The 27616-nt window shown below is 45.1% G+C and overlaps 1 protein-coding gene across 3 annotated transcripts in view; it reads right to left on the bottom strand.

Moving 5' to 3' along the window:
* Positions 1–27616, bottom strand: part of FBXL13 (F-box and leucine rich repeat protein 13) — a 277666-nt gene that overhangs the window by 31022 nt on the left and 219028 nt on the right. For 2 of the 3 annotated variants that reach the window (XM_073652270.1, XM_073652269.1), the window contains exons 17-18: positions 25173–25299; positions 11544–11627 (exon numbers count right to left, since the gene is read on the bottom strand). In XM_073652270.1, coding sequence (XP_073508371.1) covers positions 11544–11627; positions 25173–25299 — 211 coding nt within the window. Of the gene's footprint in view, positions 1–11543; positions 11628–17612; positions 18188–25172; positions 25300–27616 lie in introns of those variants that run through there. The other variant, XM_073652271.1, reaches the window with a different exon arrangement.

The raw sequence follows: 27616 nt of genomic DNA, 5'->3' as shown, positions 1-27616 counted from the left end.
GGCATACCTGCGTGTTCAAGCTAGACTTGATGGCATGGAATTTGAGTGTATATTTCAAACCCACAAGGGGTTTATAATATAATTTGTACCTTGAATATGTTCAACTGTTATTGACACTAGAATATGTCTTCTGTGAGGTTCCGATCTTGACCTTAAGAAGCCTTATTTAAGCATAATTATCTTAACCATAACTAGATAATCGGGCGATTTTAAAAACAGGTGCAATTGGCCCTGACATCCCTTGTCAGAACCCTACTCTGGTGCTTTATAGGCTTACCAGGTTTCATTGGATCACTTGACTTGTGCTTCCATCACCATACTTATTTTAGTACCTGTTCTTGGGTACTCTAGTGTTGGTTAGGTCATTTAACAAGTACAGAATATCTAATTAAATCCTCTTTTTACTACAGTTTTTGAAGTCCGGTGTTTTTTATTTCACCAGACCTGGCCTCTTTGGGGTGATGGCTTCCAGGATTCTCTACTGTTGCCAATTGTCCTACTCTCCTTCTGTTTATTCCCAATCCCAGAAGATTACCAGTCATATAGATAATGAAGGTGCGTGAATATAATTCCTCTCATCAAATGAAAGAAGAGTTCTTGTTAGGCAAATTATTCGTTAGCAGGTTAGGTGCTTCCAATGAGATTGGAGGCACTTTTTCATCAAGGCTCCTAATCAAAAGTGTTATTATCTTGATTGAATAATCTCTAGAACTTTCATAATTGATTTTAAGCACTACCCATTAGGCTGGATTATTCTTTGGATCTTTCCATCAAGTGTAAAATCTTAAGAGTGTTGTTTCCACTCTATCGGATTGTGTTGCTCTGTGATCCTCTCATGGGTGCTGCACCCTTTCAAAATCCCTCTTTCTGGCTTGCAGTTGGTTGAGGTTTTCTGTCTCCTTATTTTTCTTTTCACATAGTGTGAAGAGTAAAGTTGAATGAGTATATAAATATTGACGATGATAATGATAAATTTGGACGACTCCTGCTTAATTACTCTAGAAACTACTGAAGGAGGAAGTGGGAGTTTTTATCTTGCTCTGGGCTTCCTGTCCTGTCCAGCGATGGGGTAGAGCCCTCTCTCATGGGTGCTGTCATGGGTTTCCGTAAAATCAAATCATAGGTAATTATAATTTTCGCCGGACAACCCCTTTAAGTTTGAGAGGAAGAGGATTCATATACACATGTGTTATGTACGGACCTGTACTGTAGATATACAGTGGGTACGGAAAGTATTCAGACCCCTTTACATTTTTCACTCTGTTTCATTGCAGCCATTTGGTAAATTTTAAAAAGTTATTTTTTTTTCTCATTAAAGTACACTCTGCACCCCATCTTGACTAAAAAAAACCCCAGAAATGTAGAATTTTGTTGCAAATGTTTTAAAAAAGAAAAACTGAAATATCAGATGATCATAAGTATTTAGACCCTTAGCTCAGTATTGAGTAGAAGCAACCTTTTGAGCTAGTACAGCCATGAGTCTTCTTGGGAATGATGCAACAAGTTTTTTACACCTGGATTTGGGGATCCTCTGCCATTCTTCCTTTCAGATCCTCTCCAGTTCTGTCAGGTTGGATGGTGAACATTGGTGGGAAGCCATTTTCAGGTCTCTCCAGGGATGCTCAATTGGGTTTAGGTCAGGGCTCCGGCTGGGCCAGTCAAGAATGGTCACAGAGTTGTTCTGAAGCCACTTCTTTGTTATTTTAGCTGTATGCTTAGGGTCAGTGTCTTGATGAAAGGTGAACCTAGTCTGAGATTCCTTCATGTGTTTTTGAGCAAACTCTATGCAGGCTTTCATATGTCTTCCACTGAGGAGAGGCTTCCGTCCGGCCACTCTGCCATAAAGGCCCGACTGGTGGATGGCTGCAGTGATAGTTGACTTTGTGGAACTTTCTCCCATCTCCCTACTGCATCTCTGAAGCTCAGCCACAGTGATCTTAGGGTTCTTCTTTACCTCTCTCACCAAGGCTCTTCTCCCATGATTGCTCAGTTTGGCTGAACGGCCAGGTCTAGGAAGACTTCTGGTGGTCCCAAACTTCTTCCATTTAAGGATTATGGAGGCCACTGTGCTCTTAGGAACCTTGAGTAATGCAGAAATTCTTTTGTAACCTTGGCCAGATCTGCGCCTTGCCACAATTCTGTCTCTGAGCTCCTTGGGCAGTTCCTTTGAGCTCATGATTCTCATTTGGTCTGACATGCACTGTGAGCTGTGAGGTCTTATATAGACAGGTGTGTGCCTTTCCAAATCAAGTCTTATCAGTTTAATTAAACACAGCTGGACTCCAATGAAGGAGTAGAACCATCTCAAGGAAATGGACAGCATGTGACTTAAATATGAGTGTCTGAGCAAAGGGTCTGAATACTTATGACCATGTGATATTTCAGTTTTTCTTTTTTAATAAATGTGCAAAAATTTCTACATTTTTTTTCAGTCAAGATGGGGTGCAGAGTGTACTTTAATGAGAAAAAAAATGAACTTTTTAGAATTTACCAAATGGCTGCAATGAAACAAAGAGTGAAAAATTTAAAGGGGTCTGTACATATGGCCTCTATTGTCTTTAATCCCATAACTGTTGGCAGTCATTACTATGGCCTGATACTATTCTGCTTTATTTGTGACTTTTTCCTCACTATGCCTGGTAGTTTTCTAAGATTTCAAGACTGAAATTTGACTAAACCTTGTCTATACAGCTGCATCAGTATTTTTCTGGCACATAAAACATTAACATCTTGTAAATGTTAAAATGTTTCCTACATCTTGCTAGTAAGATCAGAACAGAAAAAGCAGCTGTCCTGTTGTTTTAACTGATATTCTCACAGCTGCATTTCATGCTAATTCTTCGACTTAGTAAATGGTGTTATATTCTAGACAAAGCTACTGACACCAACTAAAATCTCTAACGTATTTCTGTTGTATAAGATGTACAGATTTATGTATGTGATTGCCAATATTTTCCTGTGCAGAACAGAAGCTATTCAGAACTAATGAGACAAAATGTAAGGTCAAATGAAGAAACTCTGAGCAGCCCAAGAATCTGATATCTAGAAGACAACACCCTCAATCAGCATTTTGCAAGAATTTTATGGGAAGGACTACATACATTTGGTGAGACTTTAGTGAATAGCATTAACTCAATAAGGGAAATGTACTAATCTTCTCTAATACGTAAGTAGTATGAAATTAATCTACACTGTATGCGTCTAAGGGGTAAGTCTCATTGTGGAGAATGAAAAACTCCTGGCACTCACATATGTCATAGATCTTGATTCTTCTATTTAGAACCTGCATGCGTTTCAGCTCCTCCAGAGCGTTAATCTGCTGTGGAAAGCTCTGGAGGATAACCTGGAACAGCATCGGCACCAGAGGCGAGCATAAGTGTTTTGTTTTTTTTACTGGAGGAATAATATAATAGTGATTGAGAAGGGGTTGTCTAAGTAGTGGACAACCACTTTAATTTTACATTCATCATCAATCACTATCAATCACAAAAAGAGACTAATAAAAATGTAGAAAAAGTGTGCAATACAGTCATGGTGATGGTTTAGGGAGTTAGGGCAGTCGAAAGGTTCACTTTCATTGTACATTTAGGTGCAGTCAATGCACCTTGAAGGGGTGGTCCGAAGCTAATAATGACTATTTATTGTAATAATCTAATAGTAATATGATTTAATTAACAAGTCATTATTATTCTCTCTCTAATCTAACTGCTTTAGTTATTTTTTTTTTTTATCTCTTTCCTGTTTGATGATGTTCCGTTTGAGTATCCCAGCATGCAATGGGGATTTTCAAATGAGTCATCATCAGAGCCGGAGGCTGTGGTCAGTGACGCAGCCTCTGTCCCCACCCTGAAATGAAGTGTCATCCAGGGGCGGACATAGCATTGATGCTGCACAGGGGCCCAAGGGGTCAGGAGGCTCATTTCAACCTCCAAAACATGTGGAATTGTGCATTATGAGAAGCTATTGGACTGCAAAGGGCCCATATACTGTTCTTGCACAAGGGCACTTTTCTGTTTGTGTCCGCCAATGGCATCATCAGTGACGTCCATATCAGGGGCTGGGCTAGTCCCTGCTCTACTGAGCATGTGTAAGTTGTCAATTCCGACATATGCTCAGTAGGTTCTTGTCACTGTGCAATATTCTTCTCAGTACACAGTGGCAATACACAACCTCTCCGACTTTAATGAGAAGTGACGAGCCGGAAAGAGACCGCACTGTTAGTGTGCATTATAAGAAGTGAACTGGGACAGCAGTGTCGGGAAGTGAATTTTTCCTCAATGACGTAAATTGGCCTATACCGCATGGTTTTTTGTTGCCTTCCCCTGGATCAACGCTGCGAAATAGCTGCAGTGCACAAGAAATAGGCTGAACTGGATGGACGCTTGTCTTTTTTCGGCCTTATAAACTATGTAACTATGTAAGACCAGCGCCGCCCCAATAGTGGTCATTTTCATGGGTGAGCCTGGTCCTTGTTTGATGCATTCTTTCCTTGACTGACAGCCAGCTGTGCATCAGTGCACAGTCGGCTGTCAGTCAGTGCCAGGGCATGCTTACAGCTGCCGCTCTCACTGCTGTGAGTGGTGACTAATTGCTCCGGGCACGCCTGCATGACTAAAAGACGGTGGCTCCTGGGAGAAATAGAATACACACTTTCAGTACAGTGTCTGGGCACCTTCACAATACTATTAAATTGCAGATTAACCCTATATCTGCAGGTAAATAAGAGTTATCTACCCTGGCAGGTTCCCTTTAAACTTCACATAGTGTTATTCTGGCTTTACAGCAATTTGTATTCTCTAAATGTGATATATATCTCGAGCGATCTACAAAAATCAACGAACATATATCACATTCACTTCATAGCAAGTGGGCTCAAATGCCAGGGCTGAATTTAAGTCCCAGTCCAACCCTGATCTAAACATATGCTGAGCATATGGCAGGTTTAGGCTAAGTGCCCACGATGCAGAAATGCTGCATATTTTTTCTGCTTCTCCCTGGCAGGAAAAACGTATGCGGATTTTACATGCGTTTTTCCTGCCAGGTAGAAGCGTTTGTCAAGCGTTTTTGCATGCATTTCTGCATGCGGGTTATCAAGCGCTTTTCCAAGCGATTTTAGCATCACTTGGAAAGTACTTGACAACTTGGTCACACTATATAAATCCATGCAACCAGCATGGATTTATATAGTGTGACCAAGTAATAGTTAAAAAAAAAAAAGAATAACAGTGGTAAAAAATAAAGATTATACTTACCTTCCGATGGCCTCCGCTCCGTCTGGTCTGTTGTATGGGTCGCGGTGGTGTGAAAGGACCTGTGATGACGTCATTGAGTCATGTGACAGGTCACGCAACCGCCGACATCAGCAGTCACGTGACCTGTCACATGACTAAATGACGTCATCGCATGTCCTTTCACACCACCGTGACCCATACAACAGACCAGACGGAGCGAAGAAAACACCGCGGGCCATCGGAAGGTAAGTATAATCTTTATTTTTTACTTTAAATTCTTTTTTAACAGGTTCTATGGTACCCGAGTCTGGAGGAGAGTCTCCTCTTCTCCAAACCCGGGTACCATCCGCACATAGAATCGCCTAATATCCGTGTGTGCAAATGTGCTGACACGGATAGTATGCGTTTCAATGCAAGTCAATGGCGGCAATTACGCTGTGTGTCCGCAAAATTAATGGACATGCTGTGTATTTTTCCGCAATGATAATCCGCAGCGGAAATTTCCGCAGCAAGTGCACAGCACATGCGTATTATCATTGGGGACCATGGGGCACGTATTACCAAGCGTTTTTTAAGCGTTTTCGCTGCGGAAATACCACGGCAAAAACGCTTGAAAAACGCATAGTGGGCACGCAGCCTTACTAGGTATGTTGTGACTGCAGGGTAAGTTCAGGTGTTGTTCCCAGGTGGCCCTCCACACCTTCCCCCCTATTTTCATGACGTATTTGTACTCTATAATTTTTATGATGAGGTAAATTATTAGATTTTTTTGTGTTTTAATTTGTCCTGCATCCTTTTGTACTATATGGGTTTACAACCCTTTCAGGCTAAATAATCTATATTTTCTTCCAAGCCGCATTTCAAACAGTAGATCTGCTGCAATATTGTCATATTTTAGCATAAGAAACTCCTAGTTTCTCTGTTTTTTTTCCATGTTTTTGGAGTTGCATGGGCACACTCTTACTTATGCATGTTGATGTGCCCTAGTTTAATATGATTTTGGGAAACATATATATATATATATATATATATATATATATATATATATATATATATATATATATATATATATATATATATATATATACATACAGTACAGACCACCTGCAGTGGTTCTGCAGGTGGGGACCACAGACCACATCTCAGTACCAATGCTTTCTGGCTGTTGTTTTGGTCACTTGAATGTTGGTTGTGCTTTCACACTCGTGGTAGCATGAGACGGACTCTACAACCCACAGAAGTTGCTCAGGTTGTGCAGCTCATCCAGGATGGCACATCAATGCGAGCTGTGGCAAGAAGGTTTGCTGTGTCTGTCAGCGTAGTGTCCAGAGGCTGGAAGTGCTACCAGGAGACAGGCCAGTACACCAGGAGACGTGGAGGGGGCCGTAGGAGGGTAACAACCCAGCAGCAGGACCGCTACCTCCCCCGTTGTGCAAGGAGGAACAAGAGGAGCACTGCCAGAGCCCTGCAAAATTACCTCCAGCAGGCCACAAATGTGCATGTGTCTGCACAAACGGTTAGAAACCGACTCCATGAGGGTTGTATGAGGGCCCGACGTCCACAGATGGAGGTTGTGCTCACAGCCCAACACCCTGCAGGACGCTTGGCATTTGCCAGAGAACACCAGGATTGGCAAAGTCGCCACTGGCGCCCTGGGCTCTTCACAGATGAAAGCAGGTTCACACTGAGCACATGTGACAGACGTGACCGAGTCTGGAGACACCGTGGAGAGTGATCTGCTGACTGTTCCCTTTATTTTTTTGAGCAGTGTGTATATATATATATATATATATATGTGTATATAATAAAAAAATATATATATATATGATACAGGCTGCACAATTATGGTCTATGTTCAGATGTAGTACATAGCAGGGGCGTATCTAGGGGAGGCAGGCTGTGCATTTTCCCCGGGCGCAGCCGGCGGGGAGGCGCCGCTGGGCTGTCTGAGTTTTCCCGGCAGCTGCATTTTGCTGCCCCCGGTAGTGGGAGTCGGCTGTTCTCTGAGCCGGCTGCCATCTCAGCACGCCAGCTACCAGTGATCAATTGTACTTGTGTCTTTTAGAATGTGGCCAGAAGTATACGAATCGCATACTTGTGCTCAATGACCGCACACTCTTGCCACTGGAAAGGGAGAATCCTAAAATTATGCAGTTCATGCGCTGTGAGAATTCAGAAGCCTGCAGTCATATAGAGTGACTGCAGACTTTCATCTCAAACTTAGACAAGCCCTTTAATTATAAAATGAAGCCCTGTAGCATGCCATACATTCACTGTCACGTGACACCAAGAATTTTCTTCCTGCTCCTCTGTTTTTCACTAAACATTGAGAGAATTAGGAAGAGAAGCTAGTCAGCACATGACTAAGTGTGCGAATCACATATGAATGAGGTGGGGGGATGGGGAGGAAGGTGTCAAGTTGAATTCTTGCCGCAGGTGCTGCAAAACCTAGATACACCTCTGTTACCTACATGTGTAGTCTCCTTTTTTATCCTGGTGTTGCCAATTTTTGCCTTTTTTGTACAAATGACAGGAAATGATTACCTGTCATATAAATTACAAAGAAACACTCCAAACCTACACGCAAGCTACAAGAGTAACACCAACATTGCAGAACTGTGTGGAGCTGAAGTCAGTAGACAATGTGGTACAACCATTTCTCATCTGTGAACCCTGACCAGGTATAAATTAGACTGAGATGTCTTCCAAAGCCCCAGAAGGATCTGTAAACCTCTCTGCATTGTTAAGTGTCTCTGCTCATTAATCTATCATGAGGAATGAATTGTAAGACTATAAAAATACTAAAATGGAAATTACTACTCCACAAGTAATTCATGTGTTTTAGGTTTGTCAGTAACCACCTAAAGAACCAGAACATTTCCTTGGAGACTTTTCAATGGACAATGGAAACTAGAACATAAATCATTGTGCATAAATAAAAAAAGGTGTTAAAGAGAACCTTTTACAACATTTTATATGTTAAATGAGATATATCACTACAAGGGCTACATAGGATTTTGCAGTTTGGTATGCCCAATATGCAAATTCCCCCTTTATCCAAGGGGCGTTAACAGATTTTTCATCTACATGGAACAACCAGTGGCACTAAACGATCACCTATCAGTAAACTTTTACCAACGGGCAATCGTTTGTCTGTTTACACAGACCAAAGTAAATGACATAATCTAGTATAGGCTGCCATTTTTCTAGGCAGTACGAGTCCTATTTACACAGGACGATGCTAAGATCATTTCATTCAATTAATGAGTGTTTTGCTTGTTCATTGGGTAATCAGCAGCCTGTTTACACTGAAAGATTATCGTGAAGAAGCTTTCTTAAGAACGCTCATTCACTATTATCTTTTAATGTAAATGCAGCTTTAAGTGCACATGTTCACGACACTTCGCTCTATGGTTGCTCACCCTTTGAGCTTATTTGCACGATGTAATTTGAATAAAATGATTTAATTTCTTGAGTGGTGTACATATATAAAGTTTTATTTGTACATCGGTATCAGGACTCTTGTTTTCAACTTGTGACAATTTTTGTTACCTTGTAACTAAATATTATTTTGCAATGAATAAGGGTTTTATCTCAAGATGTCAAATGGGTTAAATTGCAAAGAGCTTTCAAAAACAAGAAGTCTTGCAGTTTAACTTGTATTAAAAATCCTCCCTATTCTTAACAACAGAGGGATTTTTAATTTTTAGTGTACAGCTCACTGCCAAGGTTACCAGCCACCACTGTGGTTTCAGACTGGCACATGCGACTTGCAAGCTCTGTGCTTTACCGCCTGCTTGCTGGATTCAACCATCCTAAGTCCCTCTGCGTTTCTTCCATGCTGCAGAGTCCAAGCTGCCTTTGCTAGCAGCCGGGTAGACCGCTCAGTTCTTACCAGCGGTGCGACCATGCAGCAGGACTGTTCTTGGCAACTAGGAATCCGGGAGGCAGAGGAGCGGAGCGCTACTGAAGAAACATCATGAGAAAACCCTTTAAACTGACTCATCAAAAACTGTGTTTAAAAAGTTTAAAAATATTACATGTATAATTTGATATATTAGTTAGTATACTGTTGAGAAAGAACGTGGCACTCTTTCAAATTGTAAAGAATAGTTGTCCAGTTTACTGTTAGCCAATTCAAAACATGAGGTTTTGGTGAAATTACATGACCTTTGTCAAGCATCAGATTGCAGGAGCTAATCAGAATGCAAAAGAGAAGCACATTGAGTAGGGGTACGATCCCCTATTATCCAGAGTGGTCATACCGCTACTCACTGAGCTTTTGTTTTCCATTCTGTTTAGCTCCTACAATCCATCGTTTCAGAAAGGTCATACAGTTTTAATGAAACATCACAGTTTTTTATTTCCTAATAATAAACAGAACAACTATACTTTGCAATTTGTCAGAGTGCTTAGTTCTTCCTACTACAGTGCTCAAAAAAATATAGGGAACACTCAAATAACACATTCTAGATCTGAATGAATGAAATATTCTCATTGAATACTTTGTTCTGTACAAAGTTGAATGTGCTGACAACAAAATCACACAAAAATCATCAATGGAAATCAAATTTATTAACCAATGGAGGCCTGGATTTGGAGTCACCCCCAAAATTAAAGTGGAAAAACACACTACAGGCTGATCCAACTTTGATGTAATGTCCTTAAAACAAGTCAAAATGAGGCTCAGTATTGTGTGTGGCCTCCACGTGCCTGTATGACCTCCCTACAACGCCTGGGCATGCTCCTGATGAGGTTGTGGATGGTCTCCTGTGGGATCTTCTCCCAGACCTGGACTAAAGCATCCACCAACTCCTGGACAGTCTGTGGTGCAACGTGACGTTGGTGGATGGAGCGAGACATGATGTCCCAGATGTGCTCAATCGGATTCAGGTCTGGGGAACGGGTGGGCCAATCCATAGCTTCAATGCCTTCATCTTGCAGGAACTGCTGACACACTCCAGCCACATGAGGTCTGACATTGTCCTGCATTAGGAGGAACCCAGGGCTAACCGCACCAGCATATGGTCTCACAAGGGGTTTGAGGATCTCATCTCGGTACCTAATGGCAGTCAGGCTACCTCTGGCGAGCACATGGAGGGCTGTGCGGCCCTCCAAAGAAATGCCACCCCACACCATTACTGACCCACTGTCAAACCGGTCATGCTGAAGGATGTTGCAGGCAGCAGATCGCTCTCCACGGAGCCTCCAGACTCTGTCATGTCTGTCATATGTGCTCAGTGTGAACCAGCTTTCATCTGTGAAGAGCACAGGGCGCCAGTGGCGACTTTGCCAATCCTGGTGTTGTGTGGCAAATGCCAAGCATCCTGCACGGTGTTGGGCTGTGAGCACAATCCCCATCTGTGGACGTCGGGCCCTCATACTACCCTCATGGAGTCGGTTTCTAACCGTTTGTGCAGACACATGCACATTTGTGGCCTGCTGGAGGTCATTTTGCAGGGCTCTGGCAGTGCTCCTCCTGTTCCTCCTTGCACAAAGGCGGAGGTAGCGGTCCTGCTGCTGGGTTGTTGCCCTCCTACGGCCCCCTCCACGTCTCCTGGTGTACTGGCCTGTCTCCTGGTAGCACCTCCAGCCTCTGGACACTACGCTGACAGACACAGCAAACCTTCTTGCCACAGCTCGCATTGATGTGCCATCCTGGATGAGCTACACTACCTTCTGTGAATTTTAGAATCCGTCCCATGTTACCACGAGTGTGAAAGCACAATCAACATTCAAAAGTGACTAAAACATCAGCCAGAAAGCATTGGTACTGAGATGTGGTCTGTGGTCCCCACCTGCAGAACCACTCCTTTATTGAGTGTGTCTTGATAATTGCCAATAATTTCCATCTATTGTCTATTCCATTTGCACAACAGCATGTGAAATTGATTGTCAATCAGTGTTGCTTCCTAAGTGGACAGTTTGATTTCACAGACGTTTGATTTACTTGGAGTTATATTCTGTTGTTTAAGTGTTCCCTTTATTTTTTTGAGCAGTGTATATACACGTGGAAGGACCCTCCCCGAGCACTTAACATTGGGCCTGGAGTGCTGTGCTCCATTTTCTGCTTACCAACATAAATAAAGTATTTATTTTACTCACTGTAGCGCCATTAATTCCACAGCATTTACAGACATTATCATCACTTTCCCCATTGGGGCTCACAATCTAGATTCCCTATCAGTATGTCTTTGGAGCGTGGGAGGAAACCGGAGAACCCGGAGGAAACCCACGCAAACACAGGGAGAACATACAAACAAGGTTATAGGGCTAACCACTGAGCCACTGTGCTCCTTTATACCATGTTACCTGTATACCGATGTCTGTGACTCCCAGGCACTCTGACACAGAAAGCTCTCTTATTTTACTCTGGGCCCCAAGAGCCATCAGTCCCTGTAAAATACAATAATGACAATCTGATTACTTCAGACTATTGACTTGAGTTTGAAGTCAGGAGACATGGTCATTTGATTCTTTTTCCCTGTTTCCCATTTCTTCTGCCAAGGAATTACCATGTTGTATCTGCACAGATACCTGACATGATCTTACATACATTTCAGATGAGGTAAGGCTTCTCTTTAGCCAAGGATTCCAATATTTGTGGAAACACCACCATGAACACTATGAAATATCTTGCTGAGCCCTACATCACAAATCATTAGCCTCAAAAAGCCGCGCAGTTAAAGTGGTATGGTTTTAATAAAGTAACCAAAGGGAACACTCATTTCCCTATCATTTACATATGGCTTAGGCAGAAAATCCTGTAGGTCAGGAACTGTGCTTTATGTTGTGTGTGCAGTAAAATGCCGGGTGAGTAATGTGTGATCTGGGCTCCAGATGGGAATGCCGTTTTATGTGATGCTATATGTACATAGTTTACCTCTGGCAATGGTCCATGTAATTAATGGGTCTGAAATGTCCAGTATGTTCCTTTCATCATCCTCGTCCTTATTATCACTGGCATCACTGGTCTATAAAGTACCAGCCTGCTGGTCCAGGCTATAAAGTGGTGTTGTAAAGAGAATAACAATGTACAATTCAGCATTATGATGGTAAAGAGAGAATATGAGAGCACTGGGTTTCCTACAATCAGAGCATGACATAAATATGTGGATTTATAATAGCTGAGTGGTATTCTTTAAGGACCACCAAGCAAGTGACATTTTCAGATATGGACGGTGGAAGAAAAATAAATCTCTAACATCAATGTACCAAAGCTGTATTTGTATTACCGCTGATGAAGTTTATTATTATATCCATTGCCTTACTTGTGCATTTCTCCATAGCCCAGACACTACATACAGGGTAAGTCACTGTAGCTGCCAGTCTCTACCAGGGGGTTTAGATAGAAAGAACATCTTCCTTCAGAAAGGACATTTATTAAATGTATAGATACATTCTTCAAATCAATGATATTCCAAGCAATTGTAAATTCTGCAGAATTCTAAAATACAGCCATAAAATCACATTTTCCACCACCAGCTTCCAAAATAACTAACGACACGCATAAGACATATATGTGAATCTTCTCCTCCTCCTTCACTGCGTTTGCTCCTCTACCGTGAAATGTAGCGCAAAATGAAACTATAAAACCTAGCCACAAGTATACTAAGATAATCATAGTCAACAGATCACTTTTGATGGGAAGTTTGGCTGCTTTCAAGTGATTTTCCTCCAAATATCAGCATAATTATAGATGCTGAAAAACAGAAGTGACAATGTAGGACACGGATCTCAAACCTGTGACTCTCCAGCTCTTGCTGAACTACATCCACAGCATGCCCTGACTACCTGAAGACCATCATGATGTAGACCACTGATCTGGGATATATCTATTATATATTGTTAAAAGCAAATCCTAATCGTCCCAACTACAAAATTTCACACTCAGCTCATTTTTGTGAGTCATTTTAGGCTAAAACTTTGCGACCAGATGTTTGCTGGGAGTCTGTAAGTTATGCAAAGGTCAACACTCAGCATTTCAGATTGTGCTGTATTGGTGGTCAGCCGTATTGTATGATGAAGTCATGGCGTGTTTCCTGAGAGACTCTGATGTTCGCTCTCATAGGCTAAATAAATAGTTACCCTGCCCTAGAATTCTGCTTTAGATTGCATCTAACATGTAAAACATAGTTACTCATGAATAAAAATCTATACTTGCCTAGTACACCAGTGGTCTCTGTGAAACAACTCTCCTCTTTTTCTTATTGCTGTAGCATGAAAGAGGATGGGCAGATGTTGCTAAATAACTCCCAGCCTTTGTTCACCCTCTACGCTAAGGGAACCTATCATCAGAAAATTACCAGTTGTTAAAACAGCGTTTTGTGTTAAATGTATTTTTTTGCCAATGTTTTTTACATATCACAATCTGTATTAAAAATAAAAAAAAATAGAAATCTTGCAATTTTCACACTGACCAGTGGGGCTTTTTTAAACTCGAACTCTAACTTCCTGTTGTTTCAGGAAACAACACATGTACATTAACCTCAATGAAGAGCTTTTGACTCAAGGGTCATTGTAAAGGGAGGGGAATGGGGGTTAGCTGTGATATCACCTATTGTGATTGGTGGATCCTGTGTTATCATCTGTGTATAGAGGTGTTACCTGTCATTGTAATCCTGACATCCCAATGGCCAGTCTGGAAATTGCAAGATTTCTATTTTTTATTTTTTGTACAGATCGTGATATGAAAAAAAAACTGCCAAAACTTAAAAAATACATGTAACACAAAAACCTGCTTTATGCAATAGGTAATAGTTTCCCTTAAAAGGGAACATAATAGCTGATAGATGTTACCTGATCTAAAGGCAGCATATATCAGGCACTGGCTATATGATCACAGCCATGTATGTTTGACATGCTACTGTGTGTCAGAGAAAAATATACTTTGAAAGCTGCTTGGGACCGAGGCATACTGGAGATTAGTCAGAAAGGCAAGTACGCTGCCAGTGACTAACAGGTCTCTCCCATACACGCACACAGGGGGAAACCTGACAGTCAAGAGGAGCAGGCAAGGAGAAGCCACGAGGGGCCCACCTGACCCCTCGCTCCCTTTCAACTTTTAAAATATGTTTTTCTTTGAAATATCGCAGCACTTCAGAGTCAATCATACCTAGCTGAAATTATACAGCTAGTGTCAGATACATGCTGCCTGTGGATCGGTCAGCATTAATCAGCTGTCAGGTTCCCTTTAAGGAAAACTGTGCTGACATCTGATAGAAGGCAGTTTTAGATTAACGCTATCCCAGGCTACAATTGTGGCAGCAGCTTTTTGCCATGACGTATACTATTTAAAATAAATGAATCACCACTGTTCAGCCAGTGACATTTTATGAATAATGCCCTCTGACTGTCGGGTCAGGTAGAATGGTGCTGTTATCTCAGCTATGTGAATGTGCTATGGATGCACTGTCTCAATAGTTAGACTCTGTATGACATTGTGTCTGTTGGGATTTTGTTCTTGCATATTTTGGTTTGTGTAATCTGTAACCCTTCATGACAAGGGCTGCTATACAAAACCTGGGATTGTTATAACAGTTAGCTTGTCATTGTTAGAAAAGCACAAATACAAAACTAAACATAGCAACAAGCCAAACAATGTGATAGGAAATAAGGGCATAATCCATTGTTACCTCCCTCTTTACTTAGACTACATTCCAAGCAGTTGACCCGGGCCCGCTAGGCAGTATGTGTTCATTTTATAGATAAACCATGATGGAATTTCTAGCCTCTTGGGTTTTGGTTAAAGAAGGGGGATATAATTTAATGAGAGCCCTTGAAAAAAATAAAGCTGATTCATCAATCAAATGGAAACCAGACCTCCTGAAAATAGATGTAGAAATAGCAGACTGTGCATTTTTAAACACATGCAATATTTAGTCTGTAGCCGTCTCCTAATTGCTTGTCTTGCGTTTCCTGTGTGGATGAAACGTTATACTAAATTACAATGTCATGTTGAAGTGTGGCTTCCTAGGCTATAATCACATATATTGTTATTTCTAGTACACTCTAAGTTCTCTTTAAACCTTCATAGAGACATTTTGGGTACAATGATCTAGAGGTCATCTATAAAAGCTATTCAGCAGGAAGGCTGGGCCCACACCACTATTTTGTATCCTGTTAATTCATACTGTTGATTTGAATTTGGAGTACTACTTGAAGGGAATCGGTCTCCAAGTTTTTGCTACACCAACTGAGAGCAGTATAATGTAGAGTAAGAGACCCTGATTCCAGTGATGTATCACTTAGTCTACTTGGTGCAGCAGTTCAGTTACAATCAGCGTTTTTAGATGTAACACATAGCAGAGCTCAGACAGCTAACCACCTTGATTAGCAGCTTTCTGTGTACATTGTATATTGACAGTAAACTGCTAATCAGTGGTGGGGGACAGAGTTGGATCAGGATTCACATTAGCACCTAGTCCAGCAGAGAGAGTCTCATACTGATAAAACACTCATTGTATTGAAACAACAGCACACAGCCTAATAAGTGACACATCGTTGAAATTAGTGTCTCACCCCCTAAATCATGCTGCCCCCAGATTACACAGCAAAATCCTGCTGACAGAGTCCCTTTAAGAGGATATATATGCTAGAGGAAAAATCAGGATCTACATCCTCTTCTTAGGACAGAAAAAATAGCCTATTCTTGTGTTGTGTTGCATCCCATCAAAAGTACCTTTCCACAGGATCCAAAATTGTGTGTGCCCCAAAGCACCTGTTCACACTACGTTTTTGCATCCCGTTGAAGGATGCAATTATATTTTCAACATGAGAATTAAAAATACATTTAAAACATTTAATAACATTAAACGGCAATCCTGTCACAACCAGATGCCATTTATGTTGTTGAAAAAAATCTCCACATTTGAATTCTGTTTTTAAACAGGACACCTTTTCAATCTCTTCCTTTCATGTAACGTACATACGAGAGGGTACCCAAAGAAACAGATATCATCTTCTGAAGAGCAGGACACTTGTAGAACGGGGTTTCCCTACTAGGTAAAGGTTTGAGTAACCCTTTTGAGTCAGTTTGCCAGCCAGCATCGTTGGAGGAAGGTTGCGTTTGGCTCCATTGATTTATTTTTTTCAATGAGTTGTTCATTCTTTCACCTATTTTGTGATGGCTGATTCACACAAACAATGTGCAGCTATAAAGTTTAGTTTCATTTTGGGAAAAAAAAAGCATGGGAGACGGTTGTTACGAGGGGTACCCAAATGAAACCGGAATTAATTTGTAACAAATAGTGTATTTATTTCAACATTTTAAAACTTCAGTTTGATTTAAAGAGACTTTAAAGTCAGGGGTAAGCAGGTGAGGCTCAAATTTTGCTGCACATTGTTTCCTGTCCAATTCCTCTGTTTACAATTCATTGACAAGAGCTCCGTGATATACCAGTCAACTCAAAGAGTTCATCAATGGTCCGATGGCGATCTTTCATCAGTTTGGGCATTAGATTGTAAAAAACAATTAAAAAAAAATAAGAAAATTAGACTGAATTACAAAAAAAAAAAATCACTAGAGCCAAACACAACCTTCCCCATCAACGTCAGCTAGCATATTGACTAGGAAGGGTTCTACGAACATTCACCTAGCAGTGAAAGCCCATATGACGCACCCCCTGGGCCATGTTGTGTAGCGTTGCGCATGCGGGGAATACCCGGAGCCGGATCTGATACTGGTAGTAGTCCTCGTGGCGGTGACCCGGTCCGTGCCCAGGGTGTCAAACCAAGTGGCAGAACTTTGAGTAAGATGTATAGAGTTCGACTACGCCACCCGTTGGATGCGGTTATGAGACCGCCGCTGCAGGGCAGACCGCTGAGGCCGGTGGTACGGTTGTGCAGCGTGGATGGTATAACCCCCAACGGGAGGGGTATGGCCTCAGGGCAGCAGACGTGGATGATGGGGATAGTAGAATTGCACGCAGGCACCAGGAACCACTCAGAGACGGTGCGGTGTAGTTTAGGGTCTTTACTGGTGGCAAAGGCGGACCCTCCCGGGAGTACTGGCTAGCGATCGGGGCCTGGTCAGTCCGTGAGCAGGTAGGATCTCCCCTGGCCAGGCGGAGTTGTAGGCCTCCCCAACTAATTGTACTCTTCCTGGCTACCTTGCTAGAAGCGGGTAGAAGTAGCCCACGTCCCTGAGTGTACCGTGTGGTGCTCACCCGTATGGCCGGTGACTCGGGGCCTTCTGGTAGCCTCCGCTCCATGCCGGCGGTGCTGGTCCCTTGCGTGTGACCGTGCCTTCGGGTTTCTTGGCCAGAGGACCTGAAATCCCCTGCCGGTCGGTTTCTGCTGCTGGGTATGGATCAGTCCCCACTGCCTCGGACTCCGTGTCCGGTGAGATCTCTTCAGTCAGGACGAGCTCTACAGCTTCCAGTCTCTGACCCCTTTTATCACTGCTCCCACATAGCTCCTGATCTTGCTCTCCCTGTATCTGCTCCACTCCAGACCAGACTGTGTCTCTGTCTGGGACTCCTCTTCTTCTCTTTCTCCTAACCCTGCCTCAGCCCCCAGTTTATATAGGGGAAGTTCTTCCCCTCCCAGGACTGGGCAGGAGGTGTGGCATGCTTAGGGAACCTGACCAGGAGACCTCCCACCTGCTCTCAGACGTAATATTGCTATTACTGTGGTAACCAGACCCCTGGGGTTCCACATTCCACCCTAGTAAAATTTAGTACTCCGGGACTAAACATATTTTTGAAAACATAACAGGGTATAAACAGGAACAATACAATAAGGGAAAACACGTTAGGGCGGTCACAGCGTGTCCGCAACCGGGTGCAGTTTTTGAAGCAATAAGGGTGTCCATTTCACCAAAGAACAGGGAGCCGTAACCAGGTGGGGGTCTGTCCTACCCCGAGTCTTTAGCAGTCTTAGTCCATTCCTGGGTTACGCTCCAAACATATATACAAAGAATTCCGGTTAATCCACAAAAGACACCTATAAAATAACTGAAAAACATAATTATTTATAAGCAACAGTAAACAGGTAAACACCAATAAAACAGTCTGAACACTTTAGATCCTCCAACGTACTGGCAACTGGCCTCTAGTGGCCCTAGTAGACCTACGGAGCTTACTGTCCGGTCCTGAGCTACAGGGTGTAGGAGCTGTCAAAGGTAAGCTGGGCAGCTGTCTACGGGTTCTTTGGCTCACTAGGGGCACGGCAGGCTCACTATAAGCAGAGAGTCGATTCTCCTGGTCTGCTTGTGTGGGGTCTTCTGCCTCCTGGACCGGCTGCTCTTCCAGCTCTACCTGTTTTTCCGTAGGCACTTGGGATGCTAGCTGGAGGAAGGTGAGGACGGGTACCACAACAGCGCCATTCACTTGTGTCCAAGACCGAGGGAAGTCTCCGAGTACAGTACTGACCATCTCTTCCCTTTCCTCTTCGGGTCGAGGGTTTTCTTGATCTTCTTCAGGGTTTCGTAGCTGCTCGGGACACTTCTTCAGGTGATCTCGGGAGACAATGGCTGTGGTTTCTCCTCCATCCTTACTGATTGTGCAGATTTTTGGGTTTTCATGGCTTGATGGCAGTACGGTGTACGGGTCCTTCTCCCACTGGTCGTCCAACTTGTGGAGCCGTCTTTTCCTCTTCAAGACCTGCTCTCCAGGTACCAGGGGAACAGCGGGAGCATTCCGGTTGTAAGCCTTCTCCTGTCTTTCTCTTGCTTGACAGAGACTTCGCTCAACGCTCTCCTGTACTTTCCGGTACTGCTGCTGCCTCTCTGTGTCCCAGTCTGCTTCTGGTGAAGTGTCCTCGGGTGTCAGGACTCCCATATCCAGATCAACAGGCAGCTTACCAGGTCTTGCTCTCATTAGGTAAGCCGGGGTACAGTTGGTAGAACCTACAGGGATGTGGTTGTATAGGTCCACCAGATCAGGCAGTTTCTCAGGCCACAGACTGCGTTCTTCCAGGGGCAATGTTTTCAGAAGGTCTATCACCACCTGGTTCATCTTCTCGCAGAGTCCATTGGTTTGCGGATGATAGGGTGTTGTTCTTATCTTCCGGCAGCCATACAGAGTGCAGAACTCCTGGAAGACTTCCGCTTCAAAGGCAGGTCCTTGGTCCGTCAGCACCTGCTCTGGGTATCCGTGTGGACGGCAGAAGTGCTGCTGGAAGGCTCTAGCTGCTGTTTGAGCCGTTAAGTCCTTGACGGGGACTACAACCAAGAACCGGGAGTAGTGATCCACGATGGTTAACGCATAGACGTAGCCACTTCTGCTGGGGGTCAGTTTTACATGATCCAAGGCTACCAGTTCCAACGGCTGCCTGGTGACGATGGACTGCAGGGGAGTCTTCTGGCTGGCACGGTCCTTCCTTCTTAGGCTGCATGGGCCACAGTCTCTGCACCACCTCTCGATGGTTCCTCTCATGCCTATCCAGTGGAACCGCCCGCGCAGCAGGAACTCCAGCTTCTTCCATCCGAAGTGCCCAGCTCCGTCGTGGTATGCCTCCAGTACCATAGCCGCGTCTCTTCTTGGCACCACTACTTGCCAGATCAGTTCATGCGTCCGGGAGTTAACCATTCTGCGGCACAACTTCCCCTTGTAAAGGAACAGTCGACTCTTCTCAGCCCACAGTTGCTTGGTCTCCTCCGGAGCGTCTGGGTCAAGGCGGGCATCTGGCTGAGTTAGCATCTCCTTCACCAGTCGGACGGCGGGGTCACTGTCTTGCGTTTCCGCCCAGTTGTAATGAGGTAACGGGTTGAACGTAGCGGATTGCTTACCCCTTACACGGTGGGAATACTGGGTAGTCCCATGACGGTGGAACGCGGGGAGTTCAACTTCTTCCAGTTCCTCTGGATCTTCCCCTACGTCCGGTAGGTTTGGCATTCTAGACAAGGCATCCGCGTTGGTATTGGAGCGCCCTGCCCGGTATTTGATTGTAAACTCATAGTTGGACAGGCGGGCCATCCATCTCTGCTCCAGGGCACCGAGTCTTGCAGTGTCCAGATGTGTCAACGGGTTGTTATCCGTGTACACGGTGAACCGGGAAGAGGCGAGGTAGTGCCTAAAGCGTTCGGTGACTGCCCACACCACTGCCAGGAACTCTAGCTTGAATGAGCTGTAATTCTCAGGGTTTCTTTCGGTGGGTCGCAGTTTTCGGCTGGCGTAAGCAATTACCCGTTCTCTTCCCTGCTGGATCTGGGACAGTACGGCTCCTAGCCCGATGTTACTTGCGTCGGTGTAGAGGATAAAGGGCTGGCTGTAATCAGGGTACGCCAGGATTTCATCCCCCGTGAGGGCCATCTTCAGCTGGCGGAAGGACTCTTCTTCCAGCTTCTCCCATCTGAAGGGCGGCTTCTGGTTCTTGGCCTTCCTGGACTGGCCTATCAGGAGGTCCTGCATAGGAGCTGCCTTTTTGGTGAAACTGGGAATGAACCTTCGGTAGTAGCCTACCAACCCGAGGAACTGCCGCACTTCCTTTACGCTGGAGGGTCTTGGCCATTCCTTAATCGCGGTGATCTTATCAGGGTCGGGAGCCACTCCGTCAGCACTCACCACGTGTCCCAGGTACTGCACTTTTGGTTTTAGCAGGTGACACTTAGACGGTTTCACCTTCAGACCGTAGTTTGCCAGGGCTTCAAACACTTCCGCCAGGTGTTTCAGGTGGTCCTCGTAGGTTTTGGAATAAACTATAACATCGTCCAGGTACAGCAGGACCGTCTCAAAGTTCCGGTGTCCCAGACAGCATTCCATCAATCGTTGGAAGGTTCCTGGTGCGTTGCAGAGTCCGAACGGCATGCAGGTAAACTCGCTAAGTCCCATCGGGGTGGTGAATGCGGTCTTCTCCCGGTCCGCCTCTGCTACAGGAACCTGCCAGTACCCGCTAGTGAGATCCAAAGTGGAGAAGAAGTTAGCAGATTTTAAAGCAGCCAAAGACTCCTCTATCCTTGGTAAGGGGTACGCATCTTTGTGTGTGATACGGTTGATTTTCCGGTAATCTACACACATTCTCATGGTGTTGTCTTTCTTTTTAACCAAGACTAGTGGAGCTGCCCAGGGGCTACAGCTATCCCTGATTACCCCAGCCTCCTTCATGTCTCTAAGCATCCCCTTGGCGTGTTGGTAGTGTGCAGGGGGTACGGGACGATACCTCTCCTTTATGGGAGGATGGTCTCCCGTGGGGATGTGATGTTCCACTCCCTTTACCTGCCCGAAGTCTAGCGGGTGTTTACTGAACACTCTCTCGTATTCCTGGATCACCCGGTAGACTCCCTGCTTGTGGTGAGCGGGTGTGGAGTCAGTACCCAAATGCAGTTGCTGACACCAGTCCTCCATTTGTTGCTTAGACCCGTTACCTTCCTCTGGATGAGATGGAGGCAAGGGTTCCACGGACTGTACAGAATTTTGGTTGATGGTATACAATTTGGCTAGCGTAGCATAGCGGGGCAGGTACACTTCCCTCTTCCCGATATTTATTATGCGAACGGGCACCCTCCCATGGCGTACATCAACCACCCCCCGTGCCGTCAAAATGGTGGGCCTACTGTCTGAGTAGACTGGTTCTACCATTGCCTGGTAATCTCTACCTCTCAGACCAATAGCTGCCCGGCACCAAATCATCATTTCACTTTTCGGGGGCATGGCAATAGGGAAAGGGTCACACATTCTCACGCTACCAATCTCACCACCGGAGAGTTCCACCTGTTGCCGTCGCATCAGTGCCCGGATCTCTTTTTGGAGCACTCGCTGCTGGCCGGAACTGGCGTTCTTGGCAACCTGCTGTAAAATGAGAATCACCTCTGCAAGACAATTTTCAATCACATTAGTTCCTAGAGTTATCTTTGGGTGACTCTCGCGCTTGTCAATGTCCACAATGATCAGTCCCTGTGCTGCCAGTTCGACTTTACCGATTTTAATGGTCATCTCTTTAAATCCGATCTGTGGCACGGGCTGACCATTGCTGGCGATGATACTCAAGTCGTCGTCAGGGTAGCGGGTTATATCCGAGTCATTCCAGTACTGCTTGAAGAGCACGTACGGGATGGTGGTGACCTGTGACCCGGTGTCCAGTAGGGCACTCATAGGAATGCCATCCAGTACCACAGGCAAGACTGGACGTCCTCCCACGTATTTGTCACGCCAGTTCGATGGGCCTGGTGATCTTATTCCTAGGGGTTGGCCCTCTACCCCAGGTTGTGCCAGTTTAAAGGACAGTACCTTACCATATGTCCGGGTTGATTGCAGCGGCGGCAGATGGGTTGTCCGTCCTCGTTGTATCGGTCGCTGGGTCTTCCTCTGGCCGGTGGGGTCCTCCTTGGTCGGCGCCACGGGATGTCCTCCGGTCCGGATGCCAGCTGGATCTTCCCTGGAGTAGAAACCTGTAAAGACTGCACAGTTCGGGTTAGGGCGGCAACGTTTTTAGTTAGCTCTTGGACCTGATGGTGCAGGTCTGTAGCCGGGTCATTGTTTAAAGCCTGCGCATCAGCTCCCACAGGCCCTGCCGACAAGGGCGCCGTCTCCTGGTGGTAAGTGGTAGTAGGGCGTCTGTGGGTCACAGCGCCACCTGGTGCTGGTTCTCGGAGCACCCGGATGGCTCTATCCTTTAACTGTGCAAAGTCCAGATGAGGGTCCTGTAAGGCCATTGCCCGCAACTGGGTTCGGTGGGCATTGCAATGTAGACCCTCTATAAATTGTTCAGTCAACAGCTTGTCTTCGTTTCCCACGCCGTCAGGGTCAGCCTGCTTAATGGCTCTCAGGGCCTCTTGTAGGTTTAGTGCATAGTCCCTTATATTCTCATGTGCTCGCTGCTTGCACCCGTAGAATCTAAGCTTGATCTCGGCTGAGGTACGGGTATCAAAGGTGTCCTTCAGCCGGGCTAGTATCTCTGCGACAGTCCTCCTCCTCCCAAGTGGCCAGGACTTTACCTCCCTTTGGGCTGCCCCTGTTAATTGAGCCACCAGGATGCTCACTTTTTGCTCTTCTGTGAGGGGGTACACCTGGAAGAGGCTATCCAGCTTTTCTCTGAAGTCATTTAGGGTATGTGACTCCCCTGAGTACTGGGGTAGCCAGGCTGCCCCCGGGATATAGGGCATGGTGAAAGGCATGACCGCAGCAGCGGTTGCGCTGGCGGTGGCGGTGGCAGTGAAGTTCTCCTCCGTATCCGACATCCTCCTCCCCCTAGTGGACCGTGGCCTACCTTGCGATGATCCTCTTCCATAGGCCGCGGCTCCGCAGTGGATCGTCAGGGTTGAGGACCTTCCGTCGCGCTCCTGTGACGTCGGCGTCTGCTGGGCTCCTTCCAGGACCTTACGCAACGTCCGGACGTGAGGCGGAGCTTCAGTTCTCGCGCGCTTTCGGAGTCCACGCCCCTCTTCTTCCCGCGCGGCGTCCTCAAGATGGCGTCCAATGGCGGGAAAACTCCACGGATGGCGGGAAGAAGGCAGAAGATGGCGTCGGATGGCGGGAAAACTCCACGGGTGGCGGGAATCTTCACCACAGGTAAGTTTAACAGTCTTTTTCAGGCACGCAGTACCCGGTGGTTGCGGGCACGGAATCCTGCCGACTACGCCAAAGTTGACGCACCCCCTGGGCCATGTTGTGTAGCGTTGCGCATGCGGGGAATACCCGGAGCCGGATCTGATAGGGGTAGTAGTCCTCGTGGCGGTGACCCGGTCCGTGCCCAGGGTGTCAAACCAAGTGGCAGAACTTTGAGTAAGATGTATAGAGTTCGACTACGCCACCCGTTGGATGCGGTTATGAGACCGCCGCTGCAGGGCAGACCGCTGAGGCCGGTGGTACGGTTGTGCAGCGTGGATGGTATAACCCCCAACGGGAGGGGTATGGCCTCAGGGCAGCAGACGTGGATGATGGGGATAGTAGAATTGCACGCAGGCACCAGGAACCACTCAGAGACGGTGCGGTGTAGTTTAGGGTCTTTACTGGTGGCAAAGGCGGACCCTCCCGGGAGTACTGGCTAGCGATCGGGGCCTGGTCAGTCCGTGAGCAGGTAGGATCTCCCCTGGCCAGGCGGAGTTGTAGGCCTCCCCAACTAATTGTACTCTTCCTGGCTACCTTGCTAGAAGCGGGTAGAAGTAGCCCACGTCCCTGAGTGTACCGTGTGGTGCTCACCCGTATGGCCGGTGACTCGGGGCCTTCTGGTAGCCTCCGCTCCACGCCGGCGGTGCTGGTCCCTTGCGTGTGACCGTGCCTTCGGGTTTCTTGGCCAGAGGACCTGAAATCCCCTGCCGGTCGGTTTCTGCTGCTGGGTATGGATCAGTCCCCACTGCCTCGGACTCCGTGTCCGGTGAGATCTCTTCAGTCAGGACGAGCTCTACAGCTTCCAGTCTCTGACCCCTTTTATCACTGCTCCCACATAGCTCCTGATCTTGCTCTCCCTGTATCTGCTCCACTCCAGACCAGACTGTGTCTCTGTCTGGGACTCCTCTTCTTCTCTTTCTCCTAACCCTGCCTCAGCCCCCAGTTTATATAGGGGAAGTTCTTCCCCTCCCAGGACTGGGCAGGAGGTGTGGCATGCTTAGGGAACCTGACCAGGAGACCTCCCACCTGCTCTCAGACGTAATATTGCTATTACTGTGGTAACCAGACCCCTGGGGTTCCACACATACTGCAAGCGTCTCCTCCAGAAGATAATTCCTATTTCTGATTTGTGCCCCCTCATATACGTCTATTGTTGGGCATGAATGTACGGATTGGGTTCGGCAGCTGAGTCTACTTCATACATGATGGTTCTTGGCTGTGTTATACAGATGACCCCCCATAATATGAATTATCATTGTACATAAGGGGGTATGACTGTCTCCGTCTTGGCTGTGCACACTGCTCCTATGTCTCCAAACCTGGTTTTAATTTGAGCAGAAAATAGCTTGACCCCACATGTCCTGACTTCATTTTGGAAGCCTTTATCCTTACTTAATCATTCTCTGTATGTTTAAGCTGTATTGCAGTAATTATGGCGACCAATTATACTTACTTGGTCTGTAATGTTAGTCCCAGAAATATCAATGGAAATAAGTGAAGTCATATTCCCAAGGAGTTCTATGCCAGAATCGGTCACATTTTCACAGTAACGGAGGCTCAGAAAGTTTAGATTATGACATCTACAATTAGGAAAAGGTTACTCAGCAAAAACATATGTAGTAAGACATGACTATACAGTGAAATCTTTGCATCTGTTTAATCCATGTCTTGTGTTTCGGGGTGTTTAATGCTTAGGTCTAATTTTTTCTAGCAGTAAAAAACATACTAATATTTAGGTTTATTACACATAATTTTGTTTCCTACAAAGAAAATGTTACAATTAAATTTATTACAATGCACTGGAATACCCTTGTGCTCCTGCAGTCACATCACATGTACGAACCCGTAAAGTAAGATGGTTAACGGGTAAATTGCATCCAAAGGGTCCGGAGGTTACGTCCACCTCCCAATCCAAAGGTTATAAAGAAATGACACATAATTGGTGTATGAGCTAAATATTAAAGGCTTGAAGAATCCTGTCCATAACACATTATTTCTATAATCTCGGTCATATTAAATAATTTATACTAGTAACAATGTGTGCTATTAAAGCCGAAGGCGTGGTAATGTTTCAAATACCAACATAGCTACAAACCAGTCCTATCAGTCCAAAATGCATAGTGAGCAAGAAAAAACACCCTATAAAATTTACTCCAGCAATTCAGTTTTGGCTGGAAAGTGGAGCGAATGTCTGCAAAACTGGCAAGAGTGAACATGACATCAGAGGCATTAATGTGTGTCCAAAACAAATCACATTGAACTGATTTCTACACCCACAAATATGGAGCCAATTTCACAGTACTGTCATAATACAAACCGTAGTATTCATAGTTCACAGATGTACCTGTAGGTGTAACTGGCTTTTTCTTTTCCCCTTTCTTGGGCAGGGAAGGGAAGGTTGTGGTGAGGGATTTTAACTGGAAAATTTCATGATGCTTTAAAGGGAACCTGTCATGTCCCCAAATGCTGTTAACTTGTTGATATGTGGTTAATCTGCAGGTTCTAAAGGTGACCGTCTACCGTACTGAAAGCCCGGCTACCAGGAGGAAGTGAATTTTATTTCTTCTGGAAGCCTCCAGCTTTCATTCATAGAGGCATGTCAGTGCTTCTGGCTGTCAGTCACAACTCAGTATATAGTGAGTGACAGATGTAAGCACACCCTGGCACGTTGACTAATTGCTCATTCTGCTGTGTATCAGTGCAGAGACAGCTGTCAGTCAATGTTCCAGGATGTGCTTACATCTGCCACACACTATGTGCTGAGCGGTAACTGATACCTCGCCGGCACGACTATGACTGACAGCTGGAGGTTGCCGGAAGGAATAAAGTTTATTTCCTCCTGGTACCTGTTTTTTCAGTATGATGGCTGGGCAACATTAGAACGCTACTACCATGCAGATTAACCCCATATCTGCATGTTAATAGCATTTAAGGACATGACCGATTCCTTTAAAATAATATTTTTTATATGATTCATAAAAACTTATTATTTAAAAAACCCTGTTAATGCAGTAAAACCCAATACAGGAACCTATGGACCACATATACGTAATCAAGAGGAAGTGAGAGCTGTGGCTGGCTGCCCCCTTCCTCTTGATTACTAATACATCCAATGGTGGGGGCAATGACGCCAGTGCTGAATGGGTGCAGGGCTCACGTGTCATAACAACCTCATGTGAGCCTCGGGAAAGCAAGTGCCAACACTGCAGTAACGGCACCGGCATGGGAGGTGAGTATAAGCTTTTTTATTTTCACGGGGGCAAACATTCAGATTGAAAAGGGGGTGTCCTAGTAGTGGACAACCCTTTTATTGATGCGCCCTGAATGATCTGTAATAGGCAGTGCTTGTCCTGTTTACACAGGATTATGTGCAGAGAATGATGATCTCTTCTTCAGCAAAAGACCATTTCACACGAAGAACAAATGTTTTGCTTGTTCATCGGGTGATCAGCAGCATTTTTTAGACAGCAAGATTATCATGGAGTGAGCATTCCTAAAAACACTTGTTCACAATAATCTTGCGTATATGAAAACTAACACTGAAAATCCTTGCCAGACTCATTCAGCTAATACAGTTACCGGACATCATATAGTTGTATTCTCTGGCCCCTCTGAGCTACAGTACAGACCAAAAGTTTGGACACACCTTCTCATTTAAAGATTTTTCTGTATTTTCATGACTATGAAAATTGTACATTCACACTGAAGGCATCAAAACTATGAATTAACACATGTGGAATTATATACTTAACAAAAAAGTGTGAAACAACTGAAAATATATCTTATATTCTAGGTTCTTCAAAGTAGCCACCTTTTGCTTTGATGACTGCTTTGCACACTCTTGGTATTCTCTTGATCAGCTTCAAGAGGTAGTCACCGGAAATGGTTTTCACTTCA

The sequence above is a fragment of the Phyllobates terribilis genome, unplaced genomic scaffold (genome assembly GCF_046119375.1).
Source record: "Phyllobates terribilis strain yellow unplaced genomic scaffold, ASM4611937v1 Scaffold_11__3_contigs__length_659146591, whole genome shotgun sequence".
Classification (NCBI taxonomy): Eukaryota; Metazoa; Chordata; class Amphibia; order Anura; family Dendrobatidae; genus Phyllobates; species Phyllobates terribilis.
This window is presented reverse-complemented; position numbering and strand designations above follow the sequence as displayed.